Genomic DNA, 20,940 nt, shown 5'->3' on the forward strand with positions numbered 1-20,940 from the left:
GAAGATCTAGAACATCATCTGGTAAATGATGGTACATCTTTAGTTGAGGCTGCTTATATAAAGCTGGCACCCTCTTCTGATGCTCTACAGCTCGACCTTCTGAGCCACTACCATGGCTCTGCTATTCATAGGATCAAGCTCTCAGGTTAAAAATGTAAGACTAGAATTGCTTATCTCAGATATACCAGTATCATAGAAAGGTAAAGGTTTCCTCTCTAGTAGAAGTTATTAGCCTCCCTAGCCTGGGCATATATCAGTTATTCAGTACTTGGAAAGGAAAAGTAAGGAAGTGTGGAGAGAATGGATTGATCAAACATCCACCCCTCCTCCCTCTTTAGTATCGATTAATTCTGATTCTACACGCTTCTTTATCGTCCTTCAAATGTTCAACATTTAATTATTTTTGCAGAGCCTGCAGTGTTGGTGTCTAAGGCGGATATGGCACATTGGGCTTACTTACTCTCTGCAAAGAGGGATCATGATGCAAAGAGGGGATCATGATTGTCAGCATAAAACAGCTGCGGTTCCACTTTTGCTGGGATGGGATGTGGAGATCAGCTGCTAAAGCTGGTTATACTCTTTCCATGTGTGTCTTTCTGTATAGTGTTCCCCCATGCAGAAAGGGGGAAAAGCCTAAAATGGGCTTGCACAGGTTATTTGTGAACCACTTGGAGAAGTTTCTGTTGATGGGCAGTATGCTGAGCCTGCAGAACAGGAAAGTTGTAAATCAAATAAAATCAAAATGATTCAAAGCTGGTAAAACACATGTGATTTTTGTTTACGGTGTCTGGGGGAAGTATCTTGCACAGCTTTTAAAAATGCTTTTATCTGGAAAATGCTACATGCTCAGGATTGTGCAAAGTTAAGCTTTATAGAGCCATAATCCTATTTGACAATTGCATCCTATTTCCACAGTACTAAACATACTTATTTATGAGTGCCATTGAAGCTGCTGCTACTACTACTATTTACAATTTATTTATTGGCAGCAGCACTAAATATTATGTAAGTGATAGTCTTAATAAAGCAGGAAAGAGAAGAGGTGGGTTTTTATTCTGTGTATCATGTTAATGCGTTGCCTTTCCCCTAAGGAGCTCTGGGGTTACAGGGGGTGGTTTTATATTCACAACAACTGTCTTAGTGAGGTTAGGTTGAGAGAGAGCCAAGGCTACTGTCAGGGTTCCCCTTATGACCTGGACTCCCTGAGCAACTCCTTAAGGATCTCTTGCCTCATAAAAGTCCCACCTTCCTTCTCTGATCTTCCTCTCACTGGCTCGCTCTGCCTTTATATCCCCTCCTTCCCCCAAACTGAAAGTACCGTTTCAGACCTGGAGAAATGAAACCTAACTCAGGAAAATGAAACTTAACCAGGAAAATGAAACTAGTCCTCTCAGGGATAACCCTTCCCAACAAAAAACCCCAGGCTTCTAAGCCTGACCCTTTTACCTTGCCTCTGTAGGCCTCAAACTTTCACAGCTATCCAACAAGCTTCACATCTGAGAAAGGGTTTGAACCTGGGTTTCTTGCATCTTGTCATAAGGTTTTAGTAGTAGAAGTCAACAATAGCTCATAGGAGGGAGGATACGTTCTTACCCTTGAGTTGGGGGCGGAGGCGGAGGGGATTCTGGTATCTCGGAGTGACAAAAAATTCTGTGAGAAAGCAGAACTTGGGTGGGAAAATCTAGCTTTGCTTCAGCTTTTCAGTTTGGAGCATGAGTAGGATATTCAGGCGGAAATGTCACTGTGACATGATAAGAGATGGAAAGAACATGAGAAGTTGGAGTAGAACAATAAGATTTATGAATAATCAGCATAGTAGAGGAAACTGAAGCCATGAGAACAAGTGTGTGGACTTTGAGTATAGAGAAAGTAAAATCACGTCAAAGGCTGCTACAACAAATAGGAGAGAAAAGGAAGAAGTCACTGAAGGTGAGCACTCAAGGAATGGTTAGAGCTGCTAGAGAAAATAAAAGGTCATTGCACAGAAGCCCATGATTGAGCATGAGTTAAGAAGAATGGGACAATCAGGAGATTGAACTCAGAAGATGAATTGAGAAGTAAAAGGACTGAAGGCCTCTACTTGTTGGTCTCTGATACAAAGTGTACTAAAGTTTTGAGTAGAAAAATACATGCATAGCACTGTTGATTTTGAATGCCCTTCGCTAAACATAAAAACAGGAGCTGAAAAAGAGTCAGAACCCCAATTTCATGTTTAGTGCAAGAATACAAGACCAATTAAACTAATGTGCACTATTTATTGATACTTATTTTAATATTTATTTTACCATTCAATTTTATTTTTATTTATTTACAATTTAATGTTTATTTTACCATTTGGGGTATTTTTGTACATTAATTCAAAGAGTGAAGTGTAAGGAGCTGTTGGGATCGGCCAGGAAATGGTCATTGCAGGTTGAGAGGAGATTTGAAGAGACTGGCGGTTGAGATATAGTATTTGGAGGATTTGGAGGGCTAGAATTGTTTACTTCTGTTATACCAGTGTCAGAAGCCCTGTTCAGGCGTTATGCTTGAACAGGCTGTAGAAACATATGTAAGGGGTATGGGGCCCATCCCTGTTCCTGACTTCGTTGGGTTGAGTAGCAAGATCTGAAAGTATGGTGGCAGATCTATTTGCATTCTCCTGAACAGCAGTAGAATTATTTGCACAATTGGGGAGTTTGCTTAATCAGGGCTCCCAATCGCTCAGGGATTCTGGTAGTGTTCAAGCAAATGCACGTAGAAGCCCCCTTCAAACCTCCTTGCTCAGTGTGGGGAGGTTCAGGATTGATGGGTTGGGGCTGCACACAGGGACATTGGAGGCAGGGCCAACATGTATGGCCTCATACCATACATGCATTTATATACCTATTCAGGCATAATGCCTGAACAGGATCTAGAGACGCCAGTATCCTCTGGCAGAAAAAAACACTGGTACTTCCTCATTGATAAATATTTAAAATTGTAGCTTTTGGACCCTAGCTAGATGTGATTTTGTTTTTTAAACGGTGAAGTTATTGAACATAAGAACAAATGTTTTGAAAATTGTTTAAATCTACTGAATTCATAGAAGAGGCATCATAGCTTAGTGGTAAAAGTACATGCGTTGTATATATATACCCCAGGTTCAGTCCTTGGCAATTCAAGTTAAGAAGCAGGAAAGCATGTAAGCCTCCCACTACATCCTAAAGGCTCAGGAGATCAATTGACAAGAATGGGCTACACTTGGCATGGTAGCCTAAGGAAAATTCTTTAAAATGTGTTTGTTACCCTTATAATTAGTACCAGTAAACTCCTGATGATATAATTTCAAGTTAATTTTCAGTAACCTAGACAAACTTAGGGTGTAAAACTAAATTAAAAACAGAATTTGCTGAGAGGGGACTTGTGATCCTCTAAGGAACCTGCAAAAAAGAAAAGGAAGGAAGCACTCTGTAGTGTGCTAGGCTATAATAAATCACAGACTTTTGGTGCTTGTGAATCCTACATCCTCAAACCTTGGCAATGCATACAACCTACAAATGCATACAACCTTTGTCCTTGCTTGCACCTCTTAGAAAGCCTCATCTCCTGCCCCCAAATCCAATGGTTTGTAGTGGGTTTTGAGGCAGGAAATTTCTTTTGATGATATGGACAGAACTTACTCATATTTTGACTAATAGATCTAAATAGGGGAACTGTCTGCTGCTTAATAAAAGATGCATTCAGTTTGTGTCTCTAATTCCTGAAAAACAAGTCTGTGTAGTGTAATGTAGCAGGCAATGAGGTCATCTTTGTTTCCATGAATAACTTGTGCATTGGGAGGATTTACTCATGATGGCCTAAGCAGATTTATGTGGAGGTGAAAAGGTTACAGGTTTTTTTTTGTTTTGTTTTAGATGGGAAATGAGGGCAATATATTTCCCCTTCTCAAATTGCTGTTTGGTCTTCTTGAAACTCTCTTGATTCCTTCCTTTCAGAAACCGATGATTACGCAGAAATTATAGATGAAGAAGATACTTACACCATGCCTTCAAGTAAGTAAACTTATTATTCACTCTGGAGGTTTTCATACCCGTGGATTAAATAAACAACAATAACAGCAATCAGCAAGCCACTTAATCAGGCGCATTTGCAATAATGCCAATTTTAGTCCAGTGGCTTCAGTGGCGTTAACTTGGTTTAAGGTAGCTTGTGGGTCACATAGTGAATTCATCTGAAAATCAGAGAATGTTGTGTGGGCAAGATTATGCTCTGGGGATTTACTTTCTGTGCTTTTCTGAGCTTGATTCATGAAACAAAACTTACAAAATGGTTAGACAATTAAACTGACCAGTAGAAATTAGTAAATATACCTTCTACTTTGAAAATGTTCTTAACAAAATATTTCAGACACCAAGTAACCTGAACATTAAAATGGAAGAGCAGAAGCCCAACCTGATGTATCTGTTGCTGGCTTGTACCATTTCTAGTGGGAGTGGGGGATTTAACAGTTGAATGCTTACTCCTTATAAAATTCTCCCGAGACATATATAAATAAATATCAGGGAAGAGGTTTTCCTGACATGCTATGTTTGTATGTGTAAGGACTATTTTGGGGTGCATTCACTCATTTCGAGCCTCCACCTTCAGTTTGAAATGATATAGCCCAGTGACATTGCATCAGTGGGGCTTCTGCCTGTCTGCTTTAGTTCTTAATTCAGCATGAACACATGGAACCTGCAACTACGGATGTCAGGAAAATCAGCAATTAATTCAAATGAGTTTGGATTTCTATGAATTCGACTTGCGGATTCCACAGTGGACCCGCTTTTTCTGAGTTGCATGGATTTTTTGGACTTCTGGACCATATTTTAACTTTTGGAGAGGATTTGTGCTAATGCGCACTTGTGCTAATGCACATTAGCACAAGAGGAACATAATTCTCGTCCATCCTTGAAAAAAATCCCATTTTGTCAATGAGTGGACGATGGAATGAAAGACATCTGACAATCCGCAAAACAGAGATGGACAGATTTAACAAAACCCGTCCATCCCTATCAGCAACAAAATGTTGAGTGCTCCCTGTTCAGAATTCCAGCAGTTCCATTCCATTCCATAAACACCCGCTCACAACAGTCAGCATTCCATGGACACTGACCACGCTCAGTCCACAATGGGCTGTTTGTGTGTGTGGGGGTTCCCCTCAGGATTTTTTTCTAAATAGTTTTTGTATTTCTGCACACCATAGGGTTCCCGCAAGCCTGCTTATACCTCCCCCTTGTATGTGGGTCGTGGTGTTTTGGCTATTCTTTGGATGAGGGACTGCCTGGGAACCCATGGCCCAGTTCAGATGCAATGCTAAACCATGGATTCTTGTTATATGAACAAACTACAGCAAGCTTTGGGATTGCATGTTCCCCCCTCCAATCTCTTCTTTCATGTGGTAGAACAAGAGATCGAAAGCTTCCACTTTTAGTTTTTAATAAACTGCCTTTATATCCAAACTTGAGCAGTGTGGTTTATTATAACTGTGGTTAGTTCAAACAAACTAGCATCTGAAACAGCAGATAGAATAAACCACAGTTTTCATAGTTCAAATGTAATGGAAAACTGCTGTTATTCGAAACTGAAAGTAGAATCTTTAATTCTTCACATCTCACACGTGAAGTGGGAGGGGAGGGGGAATATGCAGACTGATTTTGCATTGCATATCGAATGGGCATATGTATGCCAACATGGGCATAAATATAATAAATGCAGCCATCTTGGGGAAAAACAATTAATTGAACTGCTCTTTGGTACTTGGCCATAGTTAATGAGAGAGGATAACAGTGTGCATTGCATATGTGTAACAGCCTTGTCCCAAAGCCTGTTGTACCTTACAAATAAAGGTTGGGATGGGGGATATGGATGGCTTCTTTGCATGTACAGTGTTATGAAGATGGTGACAGAAAGAAATATAGATTTTATATTTTGGGGAACTCACACTAACTTAAAGCAAGAAGTGTGTGTGTGTGTTTTTTCTCTAAATATTAGAAATATTTTTCCAAATGTATTCTGAATTTCAAGAAGCAATTTCTAAGCAAGTGTTTGATTTTTCTCTTAATTGCACTGCAGAAAGCTATGGAATAGATGAAGGTAACAGGAGATCCATTAATAATCTCTGTGCTTGCTGGAATGATGTGTTGTTGTTTTTTTAAGAACTGTTGACTTAATAAAGTGTTAGTTGACTTAAATGTGTACAATTGAGCCAATATATTTGATAGCTTTGGGATTTTAAAGAGGAAAATTTTATTCAAATAAAAAAGGTTCAAGCCTATTTTTGTAGTGTTAACCATTCTAGCTTTCTCTTACAAACAATGATGTAAATGTAGTGTGCTGTCATAAGGCCTATACTAGTTGTGAATGATACTAGAATGCCACTGCTTTTCTTGGAAATAAACAGTTCACTAAAGGAAAAGTTAATAAATAACACATACTTAATTAAGTCAGTTTTGTATTAAATATCAGCAGAATATATTATTTCAGTGTTGATTTTTGTTTCATAAATACCTTGTTGCTTTTCCCATCCTTCCACACACCTCTTTAAAAATACTCTTGGCTGATTTGCTGATTAATAGTGCAATCCTATGCATGTTTACTCAGAAGTATGTTCTACTGTGTTCAGTGGAGTTTACTCCCAGGTACATGTGCATAGGATTGCCGCCTCAGGCACCTAAATACCTTCTAGTGGAGAACTCTTAAATATACTGATTATAGAGGCTAACTCATATAATCTAGGCTACTTGCATTTTTTCCATGTGATCTTGTTGGTCATAACCCAATTAAGATGTTTTAATTATATTTATTGCATTAATATAACTAAACACATTGGAACTAATTCAGAATGTCTGGACTTCACAGCATCCTTTTCAGGGTCTTCATTCAAGCAGTTGTTTAGGAGGATTCCACTGTGCAGATGGTATTTGCATAGATTGTGTGTGGCAAACTCTAATCTGTTTTTCAAATGCCAATTATTTTGTGGGAGCTAGTTTTGAAATTTTTGGCATTTTGTGGATTATTTCAGTTGAAAGCTTTGCATCAGTGGGTTGACATTTAAATGGATTGTATTCCAATAGCCAGGGATTATGAGATTCAGAGAGAGCGGATTGAACTGGGACGTTGCATCGGCGAAGGGCAGTTTGGAGACGTTCATCAAGGAGTTTACGTGACCCCAGTAGGTACCTTTAGTGTTCTCATGCTTTTTCATAATTCTCTTGCTTCTAATCATGTTTTACTACTCCTGAAAACCCGTATTTTCCATGTAAACGTATAATACAAAGAGAACAAACAATTGCAAAGGGGGGCCACCATCTTTGGGGCCCACTCCTCTGTTCCAGACGTTGACCTAGGAAGTGAAAAACCACTTTCCCTCATATGCTGGCTTCAGTGGGGTGGGGGAACTATTCTTTTGTTTACAGACTGGGATTTTTGATTATTTGTATAGCCTTCACATTGTGGTGACTGGACATTCTATCCCATCCTCCTGGTACCTTCTGCTGCCACCAAAAAAAAAGAAAAAGAAAAAGTAGAAGCAACAATAGAAGTTCATATTCTTTCAAATGTGGGTCATCTTATGTGGGAGAAATCTGAATTCATATTTATTTTTTAAAAACTGCAAATCCTTCCTATTCTAAGAGGGCAGAGTCCAAGGTTATGACCACCATATTGCAGGTTGTGTGTGGGAGACTCTTAGTCTTCTTCTGTCTCTGTGATCTCCAGTGCCCACTGGTGGCAGCCTGGTGCCTCAGCTGTAAGGTGCTTATGGCTCCTAAAAGAGTAGAAGCAACCCCCCTGCCCCAACAAAACGGTTAAGCAACAGAATATAGAGGGACATGAATCAGGCTGCATGCTTCTCCTGATGAAGTTATGTGCAGTTTATGGGCTAATACAGAATCGTAAGAATCCTAGCTCTATGTTGTTGTTTAAAAACAAACAAACAACTAGCCCCATGGTTATAGAGATTCAGCTGAAAATAAAATGGCAAAAATTACTAGGGGTTTAAAAAGAAGGAAACAAGGCTGGCCTTTCCCAATATGGATACTGTTATGCATGCTGAAAATGCATATAAAATGCTGGGTTAAAATGCCTACATGGGAGACTTTTTATTCCCCGTACAAGCACAGTTACTGTCCTACCTAGATACTGGGAATAACACTTCATATACAATTTTTGTTAGTCAAAATTATTATTCTAGTTTCATAATTCCATTGGTCATTACTTTATGATCATCCCTTCAAGAAAGCAGATGTGGACCACTTGGATTATTATTTGCATAATATCTGCCTTCATTTTTGTTCATGATATTGTATTACTAGATGCTTGGTGTGTATATGGTATCTTTAAGGACAAATTCCAGAAGAGGAGACATGTTTGTCTGTTGTAGCAAATGTAGCCGAGAGTCCTTATGACCCCACAGAGGAAGGGTGGGCCACTTGTGGCCCTCCAGATGTTTTGGCCTACAACTCCCATCATCCCTCACCATCAGCTGTGCTAGCTAGGGCTGAAAGGATTTTTAAGCCAAAACATCTGGAGGGCCAAAAGTTGCCTGCCCCTGTCATAGTGTCAAACAAATTACATTATGACATGAACCTTCCTTCCTTCCTTCCTAAACTGCCCAATAGCTGAAGCTCTCTGGGCAATTCACAAAAATTGTTGGCAAGAGACACCTTCACACATCTGATAAATGTATTTTTAAATGGTTTCTATCCCTCATTTCTACACCAAAGTGTACTTAAAGTGGTTCACAATAAAAATGATAGTTTTTAAAATACTAAATAAATACAAACCAACAATAAGACACAGCCATTAAAACAAAGCTGTCAAACTAAGAGAACACTCACTTGAATAAAATTGTCTTCACTGCTTGTTGAAAGGTGGGCAATGAGGGAGGTGCACACATACAAATACTTTTGTGGACACAACCCCCCCCCCCCCCAAAGCTAATAAGGAAATGAAATGGCCCAAATGTGCTGTGAAAGTACTTCCTTTTATCTGTCTTGAATCTCTGTCTTGAAAAGTGAAAAAATGAGGATCCATGTGAAATCAAGCTTGACAGATCCGCCCATCTTTAGTATTAGCACTTCTTTGAATTTTGCAATGCTGTTCTTGGATCAAAAAATGCATACAAAAAAGGTGTATATTAAGGAAAAGGGCAAAAAGGTGTAAAAATGCAATGTGCAAGGTCAAATCGCTTGCAAAAATGCATATATTAGAAGAAATGTGCACAAAATCTATTAATTTTCATGCCAATTTGTTAAAAAAAATGAATTCACAAACTGATGCAGAAGCAGGATGAAATGAACTTAAGACTGGAATAATGAGAAGCTGAGAGAAACCAAAACTGACAGAATTGTCCATTCCTACTGATGACGCCCAAACCTCCAGTTGAACTCATCTAGTGGTTAAGTCGGCAGCTTGGAGAAAGGAATACAACCCTAATTTGTGTTTTGTGACCACCAACGAGGAAAAACTGCCAGTGAAAACCTCTCGACTGGTACTAGCAGACTTCCCCCATAGCCAGCACTGCCCAATTCTGATTGAAATTGGCACAAGTATACCTCTGATGTCATCCTTTCCCCGCCCAAGGTGGAATTTCAAGAAGGCGAAATGGGATGTCTTTACTGAAAATCTAGACAAATGCTTGGGCTGGATCTCCCCTAAATCCAACAATTATGAGAGATGTACAGGTGCATTTATATGTGCAGCAAGAAAGGCTATTCCTAGAGGATACCGCAAGCAATATATTCCGGGATGGGATGATACCTGTGAGAACCTGTATCAAGAATTTTTTAAAAATGGAGACCATGATATCGCAGATGACTTGTTACATAGCCTCGATATAGCATGGCGAGAGAAATGGATGGAGACCGTAGAATCACTCAATTTAAAAACGTCTAGTAGAGAAGCATGGTCATTGCTAAGGAAATTAGGGGGAAATAAGAAGAAAATAAATGATAAGACACACATTTCAGCCAATAAGATCGCGGCACACATATTGTTTACATCTAGAGCTACAAGGGACAAAGTCCATACAAGACAAATTAGACAAAAGCTTAGTGCTCTTAAAACTACTTGTCCTGAACAATCTGAATATTCACGCCCTTTTCCCCCCTTTGAAATTACAAATGCACTCAAGGATATAAAAGCTGGCAAGGCACTTGGACATGATGGTATACATCCTGAATTCCTCCTACATTGTGGAAAATATGCAAAAAGATGGTTAGCAGAATTCTTTTCGGATATTATGGAAACAGGTATAATACCACACAAGATGAAGCAAGCAAAAATCATCGCAATACTCAGACTGGGAAAAACAAATGACCAACCAAAGAACTATCGTCCAATCGCACTCTCGAAAGGCTTCTGCATAATAGAATCAGCCAGAAGATACTCCAGATAATTCCAGTGGAACAAGCTGGATTTCGCCCCGCATGAAGCTGCGCTGACCAAGTGCTTTCACTAACAACCTATACAGAAGCAGGATATCAGGTGAAGCAAAAAAACATCAGTTGCTTTTATAGATTTAAGTGCAGCATATGATACAGTGTGGAGACATGGGCTACTTTATAAATTAATATAAGTAACCTTGTGCTGAAAAACTACCCAACTTATTGATAATATGCTTGCTGGAAGAACTTTCTCTGTGACTATAGGAGAGGATACTAGCGTCCCTAAAATTTTAAACAACGGACTACCACAAGGCTCAGTTCTTGCACCTCTCCTTTTCAATCTATACGTAGCTGACATACCACACACAGTCTAGGAAGTTTGGCTACACGGATGATTGGGCTATAGCCACACAACATAAATCCTTTGAGACAACTGAAGATGTCCTCACTTCTGATCTAGACGCACGGGATAAATATTTCTGTAAGTGGAGGTTACAGCCCAATCCAACAAAGACGGAAGTAACATGCTTCCACCTTTGTAATAGATCAGCAGGCAGAGAGCTCAACGTTCAATTTAAGGGAAACCGGCTCAATCACAACATGCATCCCAAATATCTTGGGGTCACACTGGATAGGACACTTTCCTATAAAGAACACTTGATGAAGACTACTGCCAAACTGAGAAGTAGAAATAGCATTCTACACAAACTATGCGGCACTAGCTGGGGCTCGACAGCGGATACGCTAAGATCGACCGCACTCAGTCTGGTTTACTCAGCAGCAGAGTACTGTGCCCCAGTGTGGCTTAATAGTCCGCACACGAGAAAGATTGATACACAACTGCATGAGTCAATGCGTATTGTTAGTGGGACAGTACGATCTACTCCCACATACTGGCTACCTGTTTTGAGCCATATACCACCTCCGGATGCAAGACGAAAGAGCACTCTACTTCAAGAATACTGGAAGATTTTTGACGATCTCCAGCTACCAGTATTAAATGATGTAACCTACTTGGGGTGAAACAGGTTAAGATCGAGACATCCAGCCATTTCTACTGCTAAAGCTCTTCTAGAAAATGATTTCAATATCCACAACACGTGGAAACGACATTGGCTAGGAAATTGCCCTCCACAGTGCCGAAACTTGCCCTGCATCTTGGAAAAACCACCTGGATTTGACCAGCCCTGTGCGATATGGACAACCTTGAACCGAATTCACACGGGTCATGGTAGATGTGCAGATGCCCTTTATAAATGGGACAAAACAACATCATTAAATTGTGATTGTGGGGCTGAAAAACAAACTATCCAACATATAGTGACGGAGTGTCAAAACCGAGCCTACAGTGGAGACTTTGCTGATTTCCTGCCTGTGACAACAGAAGTAAAACACTATATCTATAACCTAGGTATACGTTTGTAATATTCCTGTCTATATTTTATATTTTACATTTCATATTATGCTCTATGTTTTTATTGTAATGCAATGTAAATGTGCCATATGATTGATAGATAGATAGATAGATAGATAGATAGATAGATAGATAGGTTAGACAGCATGGGGAACAAGATGGAACCCTGTGATTAAGCCAAAGCCCACAGGGCACAACAATAGTCCATTGGCACTACCTTTTGGGACTTAGCATAGAGAGGGGACCGGAGCCACCAGAAAGCATTATCTCCTAGCAAGGTGGCCCAGAAGAACTGAACAACAACAACAAAACCCAATGAAATGAATGGGAATTGTAAAGAAACATAAACATACCCTGGTACAGCATCTTTAACATGTGTTCAGGCATAATGTAGGAAAGGTGAAATATTCATGTGATTCTCAGAATTTTAAATGGTTTCTGCAATTTTACAGAATATGACTAATAGTTATTTGTGTCGCCTTTTCAAAATTACATGTGAACACCTGTTTCTTCAGCTGTTATTGTTTGTTAATAATGCCCGAAAATACTTTCTTGATATCACATGCAGCCTGGTTTCAGTGCTGCACATTTCTGTGTCCCCAAAATGTGGTGTTGTATGTAGATATTTTTCCATGTTAATATGCACCCCAACTAGGCTAATGGCCCAGATACATATCTCAGATTACATAGAATGTTAGCTTGCATATAATGAATCAGTCTCATTGACACACTGGGGTACAGTCCTACAGCACTCTTATGCTCTGGTAAAAATCCTGCATAAGGACATAAGAAGAGCCATGCTGGATCAGACCAAGGGTCCATCTAGTCCAGCATTCTGTTCACACAGTGGCCAACCAGCTGTCGACCAGGAACCCACAAGCAGGGCATGAGCGCAACAGCACCCTCCCACCCATGTTCCGCAGCAACTGGTGTACATAGGCTCACTGCCTCTGGTACTGGAGGTAGCACATAGCCATCAAAACTAGTAGCCATTAATACAGATTTAAACAGAGCTTAAACAATAGCTATTTGATATGGCTGTCTTTCACAAATGACTGTAATATTTGATATTTTTAAGTAATATATTTCTTTACTTCTCTGGTGGATACTTCTTAAAATTGTAATAATGTAGTATTTCCCTGATAAATGTGGAAAGAGGAGATTAAAGTTCAGAATGTAGGCTAGAACATAGATATTAAAATTGACTTTAAACCCTCAAATTAACTTGTTTTCATCGCAGCAATTTCAATTGCATTTCTGTATAAATATAGAATAAAAGTGGAGCAGAATGCACAGATGTACGTGGGTTGTCCAAGTGTCAAACTATATGTTACTTTCAGATGTATACACTCTCCCCCTTTTGCAAATGGGGGAGGTCTGATTTTAATTGGGACCCTTACATGGAGGAAGAGGGGAGGTTTAATCCTTCCCTCCCCAGCTGTGATTTTACTGACAATTCTCCCCTCCAGTGCACAGTTACAGGTTCCAATAGGGGCCTTTTCCTAGACTGCCTAGCTGCTAGGGATAGCTGCTAGGGCTGGGTAAGCATTTTGTTTGCTTCATTTTTTAATAAGAACTTAGACAAAAATAACAGTTTTTCTATAAATGGGATGGAAAGGACTTGAGATTTGTTTTTTTTAAAAAACTGAATGCAGGAGAAACTGGCAGATTTGTCCAACCAGGCACTGGGTTTTGAGTCCTTAGCTCTTAAAGGTCTAGGTTTGAATTGCTGTGTGTTCAGCAATATTTATGGTTCTCAGTTAGGATTGCCACCTCTTTTTTCTGCCAGACTCCTCATCTTTAATAACTACATGGCAAGCAAGTACAACGTGGTCCTCTCCAATCTAGGAATAGGTGTACCTATTGAATTTGCCTTGTACAAATGGGTGAGAATCTTGTTTGGTTTGTTGTTTTGTAAGGACTTACCAACATTTGCAAATTTCTTCATAAACAGGATGGAAAGAATTTGAGATTTAAAAAACATGAATGTGGTAGAAAGTGAAACTGACAGATTTGGCCATCCCTAAAGTTACACAGGGAGGACAGTTATTGGTAAAATTGGGGCTGGAGAGGGAAGGATGAAGCCTCCCCTCCTCATGCAGGCCGTCCTAATAAAATCTGGACACTACCACCACCTCAACTGTGAAAAAGGCAAGAAAAAAACATAGGTGCTAGCTATGTCTTTAAAATAACATGTGCCTTACTGTCTAGTGTAGGGATTAAGGCACACCATACAGTGGGAACTGATCCATTAAAGCATGGCAGCTCACCATTGGCTATGCTGGCTAAGGCTAATGGGAGTTGTGGCCCTCCAGGTGTTTTCGTGTACAAGTTGCCCACTCGGTCCTTAAAGAGTGTATCAGGCATGGCATTCTCTTTTATCATGGATCCCTTTATCACCTCTTTAACCGCCTACGCTGCATTAGACTAATGGTCTATCTCATTCAGTTCCTCTAATTTTGTTCTACAAGCTTGGGCTGGAAAAATGGCTTTTGAGGTGGATTCAGGAAGAAAGTTGACTCCCCCCCGCCCCAACAAAAGGGAATATACACTGTACTTTCTGATCAGACCCAAAGTTTACAATGTTAGGTATATGAAGTTTGGGCTATTGTTTGGTGAAATACATTTTAGCAAATGTATTGATCAATTGAATGGTTATACATTTTCATACATTTGAACAAATAAATTGTATTTATTATGCAAATAGGCTTTTAAAATTTTTTAGGTAGTAATACTATATGCTTGGTACTACAGTATAAAAGAAAATGAAAAAGTAGTAATCAAAACTATTCAAATTTACTTTCCATAATAATGAAGAATTATATTTTAAAGTCTTAATAATTGAGTACTTGAAAATAGGTGTAAGTACAGGGAACAGAGGCCGCATCTTAAGTACAGTTCCATCCAAACTTTAGAGGTGGTGGATATGAATAGATTTGAGGGTTGTGTGTGCATGTGTGGTGGGGAGGAATTTATCACTCATTAAAAGGCATTCCAGTTAAGTCTGCTTGGTTTCTCATTTCCTTACACAGATTGAAATGGTTAACCAAAGAGATGGATTGAAAGACTGAAAAGCTGATCATTAAATTAAATGGTAGAATTGCTTTTCTTAAGTCACCTCAAACATGGAGAAGGGTGGAGGAATGTCTCATACCTTGTGCTGAGCCTTGGGAGAAGGCGGGTGGGCAAACTGTAACAAGTTGGCTTGAGGGTTAACATGGGGTGTGGGGGGGGAAACCCAATTTATTTGGCCCAAGATTTCAGTCATCCCAAATATTTTAACTAGATTAAGCAGGGCAGTTAACATTACAGACCTACGCGTGATGCATTGTGTGTATAACTTAGCACATCAAATTGTAATGTTTAGTATAATTATGACATGTATAATTATGACAACAGCATAGATTTTTTCCATTTTATTTAAACAAGAATTACTAGTCCAAATGATTAGAGATGAATTTACAAACATCTACATCATAAAAAGTCTTAATACACCTTAGCTTTTGTAGCATTCTCCTGCAGAAAAATAAATTTTCTAAATAAAAATGTTTTAGAGGGAAAATACACAAACATACCTAGAACGTAATTAGGACTAGAAATAAATTTGGATATTCAGTTAAACTTTATAACAACATTGAGCTATCATACTACATGCACTATACCATAATCAGGCTGCAATGAATGAATCCTATTGAATTTAGTTGGACATGCTTCTGAATAAGTATACATCGGATCAGGCTGCAAGTGCTTATCCCCCAGTTGCCTTGATTTACTGGGAGTAAGCATTATTTTCAGGGAAACACCCACCCTCCAATCATTCCAGTTTTAAAGAAGCAGCTATGACTCTTCAGAATACATGCCTGTGTTTCGCTGAAGTCGAAGCCAGGGACCAGGCATCACAAAGGCACTGCCTATCAAAGTTGTGTATAGATCTCTGTGTTCTTGGAATTGTTTACCAGATGATGACAAAACCCATAATTGTTGATCACATAACTAGGTTCTCACCAAGGCACGATAATTTACTGGCATAACATGTATCCTTTTAAATATTAAAACTGTTCTCCACCCCTTGTGAACTTTCCTCCTCAATGCTAAATGCAAATTAGGATGCTGACTGGGGAATGCTAGGAGTTGTAGGATGTTTTGTGTCTATATATGGATAGAATCGCAGCCTAAGATGCTTTAACTATTGGGCAGGCATCTCACCTTCTCCCAGCCCAAGGAGAAGGTAAGGGATGGAAAATTAGCAACACAGGCTGCCTGTTAAAGGAAAGAAACATCGACCAGAGTTGCATCTGAAGATTGCAGGGCAGGGGGATGGAGGACAGGAGGAATTTGTGTAAGGGAAATGTACTGATAAGTTACATTAGTCAAAAATGAACATTAAAAAGTATCTTCTTCCACTATGCTGGTTCTTTTTCTTCTTCTTAAAGCAGGAAATACATTACTTTGTGAATTGGGCTGCTGAAATTAGGGATGTTGAGGTGGAAAGAAGAAACAAGGAGTGGGTTTTTTTTGTGAAGACAGAGGATTGTCAATCCAGTTTGTGCTGTGAAAAAGGCAAATTCCATGTTAGGCATAATTAGAAAAGGAATTGAAAATAAAACTGCCAGTATCACGCTGCCCTTATACAAATCTATGGTGCAACCACACTTGGAATGCTGTGTACAGTTTTGGTCCCACATTTCAAAAAGGATATTGTCAAGCTGGAAAAAGTGCAGAAAAGGGAAACCGAAATGATACGGAGCAACTCCCCTACAAGGAAAGGTTACTTGGGTGGGGTGGGGGGCTTAGATTCAAAAATGGTGATTAAAGAGGGGACATGTTAGAGGTATATAAAATTATGCATGGTCTGGAGGACATGGATAGGGAGAAGTTAGTCTCCCTCTCTCATAATGCTAGAACCCAGGGTTATCCTGTGAAGCTGAATGGAGATTCAAGACAGGTAAAAGGAAGTACTTCACACGGCACATAGTTAAACTATGGAATTTGCTACCACAAGATGTAGTGATGGCCCCCAACTTGGATGGCTTTAAAGGAGGATTCATGGAGGATAAGGCTACTTGTGATGATAGTTACATGTTACCTCAGGTATTGGAGGCAGCATGCCTCTGTATACAAGTTGCTGGTGAACACGAGCGGGATGGTGCTATTGTGCTTCTGTCCTACCCGCGGGCTTCCCATAGGCAGCTGGTTGGCCACTGTGTGAACAGAATGTTGGATTACATAGGCCTTTGGTCTGATTCAGCCTGGCTCTTCGTATGTTCTTATGACTACACTCAGCCCTTTTACTGAAAACCTTGGGCGAAACAAGTATGTATGTGCAGGAAATCTCCTGAATTCTAAGTGTATGGGGAAAGAGGAAAGTGCAGTTGTTCCTGTGAGAGAAAAGCATACACTGCACATGCTCAGATGTGCTTTTCTGCTGTATTCCAGGACTCAGCACTGTTATTGGAAATAAGATCCTTGGCCAAGACCTGTTTAGCTGGGCACAAATAAGTGTGTGTGTGCGCATGTGGGGAGGGGGGATAGCAAATGGAGAGTTTCCCTACAAAAGGGTGGTGGTGGTGGAATAATAAAAATAAACACATTTTTGTGAAAAGTTGCCAGAAGGGAAATGCTGTGTGGAAGGAAACAGACTGTACTTGTTCCCTGGTTGTAGATTCCTTTCAGTGGAGGTTGGGTCAGTGCTAAATTTCGAAAGAGAAAGGAACTGGGGCTTGAATCTATGTGGGAATTATGGCATCGCTTCACAAGCCCTGCTTCTTAATTCTAAATGGGTGGGGAGAGGGCAGCCTCAAATTGGTTCAGTAGGCAGGGGAATGTACTGCAAAGGGGGATTGTTTTTTTTACTTAATTTAGCTGAAGAATTCTCTGCCGTTGATTAACTGACTGATCTTTAGCGAACCACTGATTATTGTATCTCAAGGTTCCTCATTTCTAAAATTGGACCAATGCCCTCTAAATTAGAATACATCCTATATATGTCTTTCCTTATATATGTAGTGGCTTCTTCACTGGTTTTTTTTCATATGTACTAGTTTTGTCATATGTTATATGTATTGTATGTGTGGTAGCTTCTTCACTGTTTTTGTCATACCAAGTGCTCTTAGCATGCACTTGAACTCCTGCTTTCTCTGGATTGTTTGCCCAGGCCACTTTGCTGAGCTGACTGACTCTTCACTTAGCCTCACCAATCATGCACAAGCAGACCCCTGTTTCACCTGTGAAAGACTGGAGGATATGTAGGTTTTAGAGTAACTGCAGACAAAAATCTTGGATTGCGATATTTGCAGCAGTATGAAATGGCTGAAACAATGTTATTTTTATTTTAAAATATTGTTTTAAAAAGTATTTTATTCATTGTTTTTCAAGAAAAGAATCATAACACATCTTCTCAGTGTCCCCTAGATTTTCCAGTTGCTCTATTTTAGGCCTTGGGGAAGGGGGGTGCAGGAATCCCCCCTCCCATTTTTCCTCATCTTTGCTGTGGATGCTCCCATTAACAATTTAAAGGTGTGTATAAGTCCTGGCAGGGTGGGGCCAGAAGTAAACTCAGGAAATCCTGCTTCCTCTTAATTTCCACGCCATGTGAGATAATGCTTACCAATGTTTCACTTTGTTGTGTACTAAAAGGGTTTTTTTTAATCATCACTTCAGGTGGGTTACATGCAGCACTTCTTTAAATGAACATCTGAATTAACTGAAAGAATGTATCTGAATTAATTGAAAGAATTTAGACAATTATAACTTAACACGATTTTTTGCAGAAATTCTCTCCCATAGTCATAGAATCATAGAATAGTAGGGTTGGAATGGGCCTACAAGGCCATCAAGTCCAACCCCCATGTAGTCGTTGATTACATTTCCGAATAAGTGAATATGTGATGACCTTCATTTCTACAGTGTAAGCTTTCTGTCTTACAGGAAAACCCTGCTATGGCAGTTGCAATCAAAACATGTAAAAACTGCACCTCAGACAGCGTGAGAGAGAAATTCTTACAAGAAGCCTGTAAGTCACAAAATCTCTTCCTCCTGTTTACATTCAGTAAGTTTAGGATGGGCAGCGGTTGGGGCAGCGGTTGGGACCCATAATTTAGGATGCGTTTAGGATCCTGAGTTTCCTGGCTTTTATTCAATTATCCAGTTATGAAACTAAGTTTTCTAGCCTTCATTCTTTGCTAAGGTAATGTTGAATATATAGCAACAGTAAATGCTAAATTCTAGGAGATAGAGGCATGTAAATAAATATCCAAAATCTTCATGTGGTTTGAAATCAATAAGCTGTCCTGCCTTTTATTTGAGGCTTAGGTTATAATCCTATACACACTTATCTGGGAGTAAGTCTCATTAGATTTAATGGATTTTACTTCTGAGTAGACACATACAGGATAGCACTGTTAATCTCCCTATTTCAAGGTACAAGCTTGGCTGAACTGTGATTTTTTTTAATGGTCTCAGTAATAATTCTAAAATGGAACTTTCTCCACATTTCATACAAATGGCTCACTATGTTATCACTTTTATAGCATTTGCAAAGTGTGCTACTTTTTTTGGCCCTTTTTGTCCTCGCAACATTTTTGTTAGGTCATTAAAATTCACATTTGACTGAAGGGGAACTGAATCTGTGGCCAACTGGAAATTGAGTTGCATTGCCACAATTGCACAGAACTTAGATATTACCAACTAGGGCAATCCAGTGTGGCTCTGGCAAGTTACACCACTGCCAGCATGTTATGGTTGTTACCCCCAATTTTTCTGGAGTTCAGGCCAATATCTGTGTTTTTAATAAATCACACCTTACTTTTGAAAATAAATGTGGCAGTAACTGAAGGAGCATGCCAGCCACATACATTCAAGTTTTCCAGAAAGGGGCCTAGTCTTCTTTACAGGTTATAACATAATTTAATGAGTGAGCAGAGAAATAACACCACTATACATCAGAGTAGTTTCCATTTCCCAAAGCTATGTTTTCCACATTTTCGGCATAATCAATTTTTAAAAGTTTGGCTGCCATCAAACTCTGAGGATTCAGGCCATGAGAATACTAGCATGCCACAGCTACTGTCACGTCATCGGCAGCCTGAGATTACTAAAATAGGCCAGGCCCCTTTAAGAGACCAGACCTCAGTCAGTAGTGAAGCAGGCCAATCAGCCTAAAGCTGGCTCTACTGTCATTTGAGTCTCAGTTGTGCTCTGCTTCCTGTTGGAGCAACATGCAGACAGGCCTGTCTGACTCTAGTCCCAGCACCACTCTGCGTTTTCCATGGTGCTGATTTATTCCTGTTCCTGAAATATGACCTTGCTGACCATTCCTAAAAGCTGACCTTGTAGAAAAAAGTAGTTCATTGGTGAACTCTGCAATGCAGGCCTCACCAGCACATAAACCACATTAAGACCTCATCACAGGAGGAGCAGAACACAAGGTAGGTAAAATAACTAGGAGGGCTCAAAAGCCTGATTAAAAAAAAAGTTTTAACTGCCTTCCTAAATGCAAGCCGTATGGATCTTCCAAGGGAGGGAGTTCCAGAGGCAGGGGTCACCACAGAAAAGGCCCTCTCATGTGTTATCTTCCCACTACTGCATTCTTCATCCAAAAAGACTCCCATAGCAGCTGACGTAAGACCAATAACAAACAAGATAGCCTGTGCCCTGAGGTTTACAGACTGAAAGGCACAGCACAAAAAGAAAGGATGAGGAAGAAAGTGGGAAACTGTTCAAGGAGAGGCAGAGCCAAAATAAGTTGGTCTCTCAGGAGGGCCAACGAACTGGCTCTGCTTCCCATCTCTCTCTCTGCCATAGTCTGATGGGATGATTGCTGCTTGTATGTAAGCATTTTACCACCGGGATCAGCTCTGCTGGGCAAAGACTTTTCATGCCAGCGCCAAATGTTCCTGCTTACAGCTGGTGCAGACAGATTCCATGGGATGAGCTGCCTAGGCACATGGCACTTAATAACTAGAACCCTGGATGTGTGGAGTCCTATTTGGTAGCTTACACAGTGGCTAGAGTATGTTTATGATCATTTGTTGTTGTTCAGTCGTGTCCGACTCTTCGTGACCCCATGGACCATAGCACGCCAGGCCTTCCTGTCCTCCGCTCTCTCCCGGAGCGTGCTCAAGTTCATATTCATTGCAT

General features: G+C 39.9%; 1 protein-coding gene across 36 annotated transcripts in view; it reads left to right on the plus strand.

Annotated features, from left to right (window-relative positions):
* PTK2 (protein tyrosine kinase 2) overlaps positions 1–20,940 on the plus strand; it is a 332,755-nt gene that overhangs the window by 228,565 nt on the left and 83,250 nt on the right. For 22 of the 36 annotated variants that reach the window (XM_084848676.1, XM_084848672.1, XM_084848681.1 and 19 more), the window contains 3 exons: positions 3,957–4,013; positions 7,077–7,174; positions 18,730–18,814. In XM_084848676.1, coding sequence (XP_084704802.1) covers positions 3,957–4,013; positions 7,077–7,174; positions 18,730–18,814 — 240 coding nt within the window. Of the gene's footprint in view, positions 1–3,956; positions 4,014–6,075; positions 6,097–7,076; positions 7,175–18,729; positions 18,815–20,940 lie in introns of all 36 variants that reach the window. The other 14 variants (XM_084848663.1, XM_084848662.1, XM_084848666.1 and 11 more) reach the window with 1 other exon arrangement.

Source organism: Heloderma suspectum, chromosome 4, assembly GCF_057233095.1.
Source record: "Heloderma suspectum isolate Gila_16-S chromosome 4, 16-S_ref, whole genome shotgun sequence".
NCBI classification, from domain to species: Eukaryota; Metazoa; Chordata; class Lepidosauria; order Squamata; family Helodermatidae; genus Heloderma; species Heloderma suspectum.